At 52.9% G+C, this 11,810-nt stretch overlaps 1 protein-coding gene across 1 annotated transcript in view; it reads right to left on the reverse strand.

Annotated features, from left to right (window-relative positions):
- Positions 1 to 2,530: 2,530 nt before the first annotated feature.
- LOC135811815 (protein split ends-like) overlaps positions 2,531 to 11,810 on the reverse strand; it is an 18,028-nt gene continuing 8,748 nt past the window's right edge. Inside the window, exon 3 of the mRNA XM_065325061.1 lies at positions 2,531 to 9,347. Coding sequence (XP_065181133.1) covers positions 3,529 to 9,347 — 5,819 coding nt within the window. The 3' untranslated portion in view covers positions 2,531 to 3,528. The remainder of the gene's footprint in view (positions 9,348 to 11,810) is intronic.

The raw sequence follows: 11,810 nt of genomic DNA on the forward strand, positions 1-11,810 counted from the left end.
CAAGGTACATCTGCTACGCAGGTTTTGCGTAGTTCCGGATGTGCTTACACTGCATGTGCAGGCTGGTTCGACTTGATTCAAGGCATTATTTCGATACACATACCGCCGGCCTGCATCCGGTAGCCATTGTCATGATCAAACGTCACTGCAGTCCACAGTCATGCTCCGCTAAATGATCGGCACACGAGTCGTACCTCCTGACTCCAGGCAAGGAATGCCGCACCAGAATATGGTTGATCATCGGCAGCATTGCCATAGAACGCCCTCCCCCCCCCCCCCCCCCCCCCCCCGGGTGCCCGGGACGAAGAATTCCCGTCAATGAGTACTTACAAAGTTACAGCACAGTGCGTGCAAGTCTGCATCATGGCTATGGTACAGTGAGTTCATAGATGCATTCTTCACCACTGGAGTTGCCGGGCCCAACCACTGAAAATAATACTTGCGGCATTATACCACGCGCTGCATGCTGTTTCTCGCGCTAGGGCCATCTACAATGGAACCAGAAGTTATGTATCGGTACATTCCTTTTCTTCTTCATCGTTCTGTAACTACTTGTGCACAGTTAGTGTGCATGGAATTCTGAATGCCATGCAGCCGACAATCCTGCGCATACATGTACATGTACATGTACATAATTGCCAATGTAATTAATTAGTATCAACTCAAGTGTCAGTCGCTTTCACTTTGTGTGTGTGTGTGTGTGTGTGTTGTTGTTGTTGTTGTTGTTGTTGTTGTTGTTGTTGTTGTTGTTGTTGTTGTTGTTGTTGTTGTTGTTGTTGTTGTTGTTGTTGTTGGTGTTGTTGTTGTTGTTGTTGTTGTTTTATTTCACATCGCATGTCAAACGGGCAGTTCTGCCCAATGTTATGACTCCTCCTGACTTTCTTTGCATACTCCCCTGGGTTGTTACCAACACATCCAGTGCACGCCGGAGTATGTGGTGTGATGTGTGTGTGTGTGTGTGTGTGTGTGTGTGTGTGTGTGTGTGTGATGTGTGTGTGTGCGGGAAAAGAAAAAAGTCGTCGTTGTCAAAAAAGGACCGAAAGTAGGGATTCACCGTACTGGGCAGAAAAAGCCACTTCAAGTAGCTGTGTGGTAGATGCCAGGCTGAATTCAGCCTTGCAAGCTGTTGAAATTGATGAACTGTCACTTGAATGGTGCAATTCCAGCACAAGTAACGTACCGGTCGTTGCTGGGTGTAGTATGGGCCTATGGCTTCTGCTGTAGCATGGCTATCACTTAGTCTTTCAGCGATGAGGATTTTATACAATCATGTACGTAGAAGATGTGTGTGCGTGTGTGTGTTTGTTTATAATGTTCTTTTACGTCAACACAACCCGCCTGCCTAATGGTAGGGGCACGTCAGCCCGCCCTGCTTGACGAACTGCGGACCAGGTCATCTACATAATTCTGTCATTGTATGCTACGACTCCCTGTGTGGCCTGATGACGACCTTTTCAGACTAGCGAACTCACACTCACCACTCCCAGGGATCGGAGTATGTAGATCTCAACTGAAGTTACTTCCTGGCTGGGAAAGCAGGGACAGTAGATCATGGTAGATCTACCGGTAATTTCTTTTCTAGAGCGACCTGCACACAGCCGCACACACACGCGAGTGTGTCGCTCGTATGCATTCACACATGCCTCCATGCAGTACATGCGCTAACATACCCCGCAAGGAACGCGCACAGTACACATGTCCGTACATGTATGGTACATACACGCACACAGCAACGCCTACAATACAGTGACACACATACATACACACACACACATACACAAACACACACACACACACACACACACACACACACACACTTGTACTTACTTGTTGCTCACTGCCAAAACTGGTCACGTGGGTCTCCCCGGGAGAGGGGAGAGAGACTCAAAAGGAATCTTGGAAAGATGACTCAATTGGCTATTAAACCGCCCAACGGCCGACACCCCCTGAAATCCCCAAAACTCTGGGTGGACTTGAAAATGATCCCACTTATGGGCTCACCACACCTCAGTAAGTGGGTGAGGACAAGGTGCAGAAAAAGGATTGACGGCATCAGCGTATCCATCCCGGGATCCAACTGCAGTTACCCCTGCCCCCAGTGAAGGTAATACTTGCTACTAGTGTGGGTGGCTAAATCAGAGTCACACACACACGCACACACACCTTGAACTTGCCCATTGCCGTAGGCAATGATAGCGAAAGGACTAATTCGGCGGCAACTGGCAGAAAGGTTCGTGGCGCTTGAGATCGCCGGGGCGGCGACACGTCTTCCCGCAAGCACAACGATACTCTGGCTCGGCGGAGACATCACGAGGCTGAGGACGACGGTGGATGACCTCCCTCCACTCCGAGCAGTTCTGGGCAGTGTCGAGCCATTCCCTCTCCGGAACAGGTGGATGAATGCGGTTGAAGTCGTCCACAACCACATCCCGCCAACGCACACACACACACACACACACACACACATACACACACACACACACACACACACACACACACACACACACACACACACACACACACACAGTGACACCCTGAAAGTCAACCACTCAAAGCAGGGATGCAAATTGGTCATCAATCATCATGCAGCAAACGAGATGGGCTTTCCTATGCAACACACATTATGCTTCACCAGCATCACTATAATATTTTCTTGAAAGTTGGCATGTTAAAATGTGAGTTGCATGAGCTACAGAAAGGGTTTTAAAAAAGGACCGGCATCACCAAAGGGGCGAAACCTGGGCCTACCTAACAGGAAAAGAAAAAAAGAGCTAATTATTTACGGCATGCGGAATGTCACTTTAATGCATTGCAGTTTCCATGGTTACTTGAAGTATGTGAGGGTTAGTAGGTACATGTCAGCTAAAAAGAACGGAAAGGAAGCGGATGTGGAATTTAAACAAACAGCAGAGCCACGCACACACACACGTACACACATACACACACACACACGCGTGCACGCACACACACACGCACGCACGCAGAAGCTGAATGCAGCTGCAATGCCTATCAACAAGAACAAAAAGTCAAGGATACATCAAGGCACACTTAAATGAAATCGCTTCTCAAGGACAAAGCCAGCCAGCGAATATCACAAGGAAAAATCAAGTCAGTCCTACATTGGCATGACAGCTGGGGTGGAAAAGACCACAATTACTCTCGTTCACTACATACAAGGTGAACTGATTCGCCTTGGCACACCCACACGCGCACGCACACACGCGCACGCGCGCAAACACACATGCACACACACACACACACACACACACACACACACACACACACACACACACACACACACACAAACAGACGCACACACACATTGCAGAAGAGAAAAAACGCATTCTTGTTTACAGCTTGGCAGAGACCTTGCGCTAACGTATTCCTGTCTTGGCCACTGAATTTGAGTGTATACACCAAACAGTATCCCATTCAGCGTAGACGGTTCTTCTGCAAAATTAGTCGGTAGCCTACAGTCATTGTATAGCCAGCTGCAATCGTCACGATGCCATCATTTTGGTTCACGTTTCATTGGTTGACGGCAGATGCACGTAAAGTCGGCATGGTACGTTCTTGCTGTACCATCTCGCCTGTGACCGTGTCGGAGGGCGATGACCGCTCCTGCTGCCTCTGTTTGACTGGTGTCGGTGAGTTTGAGCACCTCGGCTCGGCTTTAAGTCGTGCTACTGTTGTTGCGTTGATACTTGAGCAGCTGCTGTTGTTGGAGCTACAGCTGCTAATGCTGGCACTGCTCGGTGCAAAGCTTGCCTTCACCAGTCGCAGGCGAGGATTCATGGAGTGGCGTCGAACCAACGGCCGTCCGTAAGCAGCTGGGGCACCGCCTTGGCACTGGGTCAAGTTGCCAGCATTCACACTTTGGCTCGAGTCGTTGTGCCTGACTCTCTTGGCAGGATGCTGGTCAGCATCACTAGAATTGCCATCATCCTCAGCAGCAGCAGCAGGAGTGGCAGCAGTGACTGAAGTGGCAGCTGTAGTACCGGGCCCCGTGTCAATGTGAAGCGGATCATTGCTGCTGCTCTTCGGAAAACACACCTGCCGTTCCACGCCAGTACCATGCGCTAAGCCAGGTTCGGTGAGACTGAAAGGCGGCGGTTGCTGCGGCTGTTGATGATGCGCTGGTTGTGGAGGGGACCGATGATAGAGCAGTGCTGAAATCGGCGGCAACGGCATACCGGCTGTGGTAGGTGAATACGTTGGAGATGCAAGCAACCCTCCGCCAGGGGCTGGCTGCCCAAACACTCGGGTATAGTTTCCAGACGGCCACTGTAGTTGTGCAGGGCCTGCCTGGACTGGTGATGCTAAACAATTGTACTGCCCTACCCTGCTGCTGCTGGTGCTGCTGGAAGCAGGTGCTGACGGCATGGGCTGCTCGACTCCGCCTTGCCATGGATCAGTCTGCTGACACAATGCACTGCTGTCGTGCACGCAGCCGCTGTCGTCACCAAGTGGCCAAGCCGCAGCGGATCCGTAGCCTGGCTGTACTCGGTAGGAATCTGTGCTTCGATAGTCAACTGGACTGTACGTCGTCTTGGAATCTTCTGAGCGCCTGTGTGGTGTTCCTCTGCTGCTAGAAGCTGCTAATGCATTCTCCTGTGTGCGCTCAGCTCGCGCATTGGGTTCCTCATCGTCCTCCTGCTCTTCGGTGAAGGATTGTTGTGCAGAAGCAGTGAGGGATCCCAAAGTAGTTGGGGGCGTATTGTGAACACTGGTGTCCCCCAGCGCAATGCTCAAAGGGCAGGCGTCTTTGTTATCAGCTATTCGTTCCATCTCTGGCTGTGTTGGCGGCGAGTGCTCACTGCTCGTTTCATCACAGAAACTGTCAACTGCAACAGTTTGGCCATCGAGCTCCGCAGGATCAGACCCTCCTTCGGCAGGCGAGTAGGCAGGGGCTGGTGACACCGTGGACGATACATCTAGTTCACAACTATCCCCTTCACTCTTTGGACTATCCCCTGCAACGGGGTGGCTACGAGAAGCTGGAAGGTCTTCTGTAGAAGCGCCGTTTCCGTCAGCAGCAACGGGTGGTATCGGTGAAGGCTGCGAGGCTCCGTCGGGACCACCACGTTCAAGGGCGGCTGGAGTTACGGCAAGTTGTTGCGGTGGCTCGTGAACGTCCTTGGCACTCCCACAGTCGGTCTGTGCATTAGACAGACCGCCTGCAGCATCCGTCTTCACACTGTCCTCGGTCGAGGCAGCACTTACCGGTGTTCTTTCAAGTTCAAGCGGTGCTGCATCTGGCGAGGGCCGACCCGCGTCTACGGCCGTCTCCATGTCACACTGCTCAGCACTAGCTGGCTCAGGACTCTCAGGAGTAGCTCCCGGTTCCGGAACGTCTCCGCACCGCGTACCAGGGGCAGAAACGGATTGCACTTCTGAGCCAGCCTCAGCCCCAGCTTTCCTCTTCTGTGTCACAATGTGAACTATTTGCGCAGTGGATGGAGGTGACAGAAACGGATCAGCCCTGGGTCTCGTGAATGGGCGACGTAGAAAACATGATTTGCCATTAGAGCCCAGCTTGAACGAAATGTAGTTGTGATCGCTGTCAGTGTCCGTCTTGATGCCAGAAGTCGGAGACACGTCTTCCTTGCTGTGTGCTGGCTCGCTGCTCTCCGAGCTAGCCTGGGAGAGACTGTCCCATCCCGCTGGCATCGTAGGTGACAGGCCAACAACCGCGCGTCTCTGAGGTGACGTGAGCGTGTCCTGTACTTGCTGCTGCTGCTGCTGCTCCTGACAGTTGGTGTTGCTTTGTTGGCTTGTGCTTGGACGCGGCTGGGTCATGACGTTTGCTGTAGGCTGACCACCAGCGGGCATGCTCCCCGCCACCATTGCTGCTGCTGCTGCCGTTAAATTGGTGTGGCCGCTCGCCACTGCAGTGCAGTGGTGATTGGGACAAAGCCAGAGTGCAGTGTCCGCAGGCCGGGGCGTGGATGGCGGCTTTCCGGCACTGACGCCCGCTGCAAGCTGATCGCCGCCGGCTGCTTGCAGTCCAGAATGATCACTTTCTGAATCAGTACCATGCTCTGGTGCAGCCGGTACAACAGCTCGTGGCGAACATTCAACAATCTCCTCTGACTCGGTCTTCACCCAGAGGCTCTTGACAAGATCGACCTGGAGTGTGTCGGTTGGGGAAATCGCCTCCACATCGATAACCAAGTCGTCGTCATCGCTGGTGTCAGCACCACTAAACTCTGGCTGCTTTGCTGGTGATCTCGACACAGGAGTTGTTTCCGGCGATGTCAGCGGGTTATCAGTTCTTTCTCCGGTGAGCAGTGGATGGGCTCCGGTTTGGTCGCTGGCTTCGTCGTTTGGCTCACCGGGCTTGCCTGCTTTGCAATCAAGCTCAGAGTGCTTCGTTGATGCCTTACCGTGACCACTGGGCGTGCGGCTTGGCGTCTCGGCTTTCTCTGGGGAGTTCGGCGTATTTTCGCGTGCGACACAGCCCATCGTGGTGGGCGTATCTGCTCTTCGGGCAGCGGAATAGGAGCTCAGGTGTACTCCGTTAAATGCCGACATGTAGGCGGCACACTCAACTTCGATCTGCTGTGTCTGTGACGTACCACCAGGGCTGGCTTGAAGATGCCCAGCGATTTCCTGCGAAGCGTTGTCATCCTCTCCCTGAGTTACACCGACGGTGCTACTGACAGCACTAGTTGAGCTGGTCCCAGGAGCGCTGTCAGTTTTCGCCAAGCCATATATGGGATGGCTATACAGACTATCCGCTGCAATGTTCTTATGGTTCGGTCTTCTTCCTGCCTGGGTGGTGGGATCTACTGGTGACACAAGAAGCTTCTTCAGGGTGCTGCTTTCGCCACTTCCGATTTGCTTATCATCCCGAGGAGACAAAACGTGTTCAGCCGCGTACTCTGCATCTTGTCCCAAATCCTGCTGTTGTGTTCGGTGATGGCATGATTTTGGCTTCTGCTGCTTGCGTTGCGCGTGCTGCTGCTGTGGCATCCACCGCTGCTGTATCTGCTGTTGCTCTTCTTGTTGCGTCTGCAACGGCTGGCCCCGGTCCTGTAATGGCTCCTGCCAATGCGGTTGCTGTTGCTGCTGCTGCAACTGTGTGGACACTAACGTGCTGGGTAAGGCCATGTCGGGCTGTTCAGGTGTTCGCACCGGCACCACTTCACTCTCTGTTGCATCAGCTGCCAGCTTCCTTGCCCGCAGGTTGGAGTTTGCCGGGAAGCCTCCTGACATGCCGAGGCGGTTGCGCGCCGCATCCGTCTTCACATCGTAGTAGAAGCTACTAGTATGTTGTTTGGAGTTGCGGGCTTGGTTCTTCTCCAACTGCAACCTGGTCAGGTGTTTGTGAGAGGCTGTAGCCTTCCCAGCCTGGTCTTGGCCATGCGCCTGGCGACGTGTCTCCTTCCTTGTAGCTTTGCCGATCTTGGCTTGGCGAGCTTTGGTCCGACTTTCTTTCGCCAGGTTGGCCAGCGGTGGCACGGCAACAGCCTGTCTGACCTCGCTGACTCCGGTCTGGGCACCTTGTTGAGAAGGCATGGCAGTAGGCACGGGTTGCTGCTGGTGCTGCTGTTGCTGCTGCTGTGTCTGCAGTTTTAGTAAGTTGAAGCGCTGCGCATACTCCTGTGTGGTTGGCTGGCGCAGAATCGCGCCACCGATGGTGCTGGCGTGGCACGTACTAATGATCTCGTTGCCCTTCAGGATGGCTGCCCGGCCGAAGGAATCGACGACCACATGGAGTTTGCCCTGCGCCGTCGGCTGTTGCTGCTCCGGCACGCTCGGAGCTGCAGCGGTGGGAAGGTGCGCCGGCTGGCTTGTGAACTGTTCTTGGCTAGCATGAGATACATCCGCACGGAGGCTCCGCTGCAGTAGTGTCTGGGCTCCCTGCAACGTGGACGGCGCCAGTGAATCACTTTGAGGCTGCGCTGTCCCAACCGCAACGCTGCCTGCATGTCCCGGGGTGTCAATGTCACGGTGATGCTGCTGCTGCTCAGTGCCTGTTTGTGAGTAACGGTGTTCCTGGCCTATGGGGCTAGGTATATGTACATGTTGCTGTTGATATTGTCTGCATGCCTGAAGTGGGGAGTACTTTCTCTGCTCGTGCTGCCTCTGTATTCGCTGAAGTCGCTGACTTCCAGTGAGCCCTTTTTGGGGAGCCATCCTCTGCCCCCCTCGGCTTTTCTGTTGTTTCGTTGGGGGAGGACGGCGTGAATTAGCCACCTGCTGCTGTTGCTGCTGCTGTTGTTGTTCATGTTGTTGCTGCTGCTGCTGTTGTTGTTGTTGTTGTTGTTGTTGTTGTTGTTGCTGCTGCTGCTGTTGCTGTTGCTGTTGCTGCTGATGCTGCTGCCACTGCTGCAGTTGTTGCTGCTGCCATTGCTGCTGTTGTTGCTGCTGCCATTGTTGCTGAAGATGCTGCTGTTGCTGGTGTGGGTGGTGAGCTATTCGCTGCGCCTGCTGTTGATACATTCTCTGCTGGTTTTGCCGTTGCCAAACCTCCACAGCATGTTCCCTTTGCATCATGGCGTATTGCTGTTGTCGTGCGGTGTGCCACCGGTAGAGCTCTCCCCTGTGTGAATCAACAGCAGGTACATTGGAGGGCATCTCCGGATACGCATCCGGCTGTTGAGGTGCTATGGACGGCTGCCGCTGCAGAAATTTCTCGCCGCACTGCAATTGCTCAGCCTCCCTTGGCTCCTGTCGGTACGTCTGTGGGGCCTTGCGCATGGCTGCAGGACTAGATGTGGCATCTCCCGTTGACTTAGTCTGGAGTAAGACTGGGTTTTCCACTGAACAGTATTGATACGGATGACTCGGAGGTAGCGGCGGCCCGTTTGAATCTGGACGTATGCGGTTGTCGCCCAGAGTGGTACTGTGCGGCGCTGGGGGACTGGGGCGCACGGACGCAGCCACCGGCACTGCGTACTGCTGCTCTACAGCTGGCGCTGGTGGTGGTGGCTGATGCTGCTGCTGTTGTTGCTGATGCTGATTCTGCTGCTGATAATGGTGGGCTAACGGAGGCAGGTAGAACGGCGGTAGCGCACCCTGAACACCCGCCTGCTGTGTTACTAGCTGTGAGAACTGTGGTAGGTAAGCAGTGTTACCCCCGATGGTCTGCCGTGACCAGGTCATCACTTGTGCCGGGCCTTGCTCATTCCCCCCGGGTAGCAATGCCAGCGTTGGAGAGTCACTGTGGCCGTAGCTGTGTGCAGCACTGCTCGCGTGCGGGTGTCGGGCCACGGTGAACGTTGCAGTGTTGCCGCTCGGGGGAGTTGCCGGCCCCAGCATGCCGGTCGGCAATTGCTGAATGCTGCTTTTGTGCAGTGCAGTCGGGTGCGAGTTCAGTGCTTCCATGCCAGCTTGAACACCTGAGTAGCACAAACACACAAGCGCATATACGTGCACGCATACGCACATAGACAAACACATGAGCACGCACACATGAACGACAACGAATTTGGGATGTACTTCGTATCTCTGATCAAAGCCCCACCTTCTTCAACCAGAATGGGTGTGTTGTAAAATGGCCCAACTTCTGCGAAAACCAGGCTTAGGGTGAAAATCATTTTTTTGAGAAAAATGATGTTTTGTAAAAAGGTTGTGTCGCGTCGACGCTCGAGTGCAGTGAAGTGGAACCAAAGAGAATCTCGCTTGTTTGAAGAAGTAGCAGTCATGGCAGGAAGGGTTTCAGCAGTCAGGGAAGTCAAAGGGCTTCCGGTAGAATATTCCCTGCTACTCCTCTAGTCACAGCGAAGAGTTTTTGAGCTGATCGAACGGATTCCATCTCCTTCACTCAGGAATGGCGAAATTTCTGCGCTAGCTGCTGCTTGCGGAAAATGGTGAAGAAATCGTCTCCAGTTAGAGTCGTGATGGCGATAGCGAGGAGAACCTGGACGACATCGATCCAGCCAATCGAAGTATGGAGATACTAGCTGTTTCTGGGCCTCACGCAAAGGGAACACGCGCAGCAGAGCTCATACGTTTGCAGCAAGTTCACGAGGAAAAAGGCTTGAAGCGCAGTGTGAAAACTGTTTTGAATTGAAGTCCTTGGCGATGAAGTGCTACTGAATGCCAGGCGAATGAGCGAGCAGATTGAGAGGCCTCCACTCGAGACTTTCCTCGCTGGACAGCTAGCTGCCAGGGATTGTACGGCGTGCCGAGATAATCGCGAGATTTCACTTGCTGGTCAGCACCAAGCAGACACTGCAGCACGCCAGCACACTATGCGCATACTATGAACAGTGGAACAGTTTGAAAGGCCGTGTTCTTTCTGGTTTCTGAACAGTTGTACTAGATTTACCCTTCAAAAGGTGCCATCTCGACTGGAGTCGGGTTTCCTTGTGGTGTGTAGCGCCAGAGCATGCCAGTACATGTATTCAGCCCCAGAATGTGCTGAGTGAGGAGCAAACAAAACATGCAGAACTGTGCATGGCGGCTACAGCCTGCAGCACCAAGAGGCCACAACAGGCCTGCCCCCACATGCCTACCTTGTCATGTCACCTAAACAAAAATCATCCATGTCTCTTCCTTCACTCTGGTGGATCTCTCTTCATTTCTTTCCTGTGATAACAATTTTGTTTGTTTTTTGGATTTTTTAACACAATACCCTGGTGTGTTTGAGATACTTTTAATACCACTATGAGTCGACCCACACCTGTAATATTTTGTTTCCTGAACTCCCATGCCCAGTAGAAGCTGAAAATGGGAAAAAAGTCATTTTGTGAAATTTCACCCTAAGCCTGGTTTTCGCAGATTCTGGGCCAAATGATGTGTTGTTTTCCTGTGTGATGGCATTCCCCAAACTGTCTCGTCTAGTCGCGTGCATGTGTGATATGAGCATGCGCGATGTTGTAGTCGAGAGTCCTTTTGTCAGTCTTCTTGTTCGTCTCTGTCAGAGTAGTCTACCTTTCCGTAATGTCCAAATATATTATGTAAAACAAACCAGTCTTGTCCTTTGTGTCCTGCGTCCCGGGGAACGGAATGGCTGAGATTCCGTTACAACGTGGTGCCGAAACCCGGGACGCAGAGGATGAGTAAGTTTGTCATGAGTCTGTTCGTCGTCGTCAACAACTAATACAAGTAATAGTACAACTAGAGAGTAAGCGTGGGGATGGAGGAGAGACGAGGAGCTGGTGGAAGCGGAAGAAGACGCGGAGAGGAGGCAGAGAAGGTGGTGGACCGGCAGAAGCTGGGGACTGGAGCCTGGGACGGCAGGTACCGCATGGAGCGTGTGGCCGTGGCTCGCCAGAGGCCAGTGGATGAGTCTGGCATCACCGACTGTGTGTCGTCCTTTGTTGTTCGTCTTGTTGTTGTCTTGCTCGCTTAATTGTCTGATCATGTTTCTCTCGCTGTTCAGTTCGTTGCTGTGTTGTTGAGTTTGGTTGTCGGTATGTTGCTCTTCTCGTCGTTCTGTTGTTCTGCATTAATTTGCGTTGTAGATTTATTTTGCGCTGCTGCGCGCATATTGTTATATTATTTTGTTGGAGCTTTGGCTCTCGTGTGCCTGAGTTTAGAGCGTCGGCTCTTGTGTTTTTTGGTTTGGCCCTGTGGTGCGGCTTGGTTGAGAGCGTCGGCTCTTGTGTCTTGGTTTGGCCCTGTGTCGTGGCCCAGTTTTGTTGTGCTACAATGTAAGCTGTTGGTTGGTTTTGGTTTTTCCGTTTTGCTGTGGTTCCTTTTGCTGTTGTGCATGTGGAACGTGGTGTCGGTTTATTATTTTGTGGAATGTCATCAAGGGGGCAGGTGTTGTAAAATGATGTGTTGTTTTCCTGTGTGATGGCATTCCCCAAACTGTCTCGTCTAGTCGCGTGCATGTGTGATATGAGCATGCGCGA

The sequence above is a fragment of the Sycon ciliatum genome, chromosome 3 (genome assembly GCF_964019385.1).
Source record: "Sycon ciliatum chromosome 3, ocSycCili1.1, whole genome shotgun sequence".
NCBI classification, from domain to species: domain Eukaryota; kingdom Metazoa; phylum Porifera; class Calcarea; order Leucosolenida; family Sycettidae; genus Sycon; species Sycon ciliatum.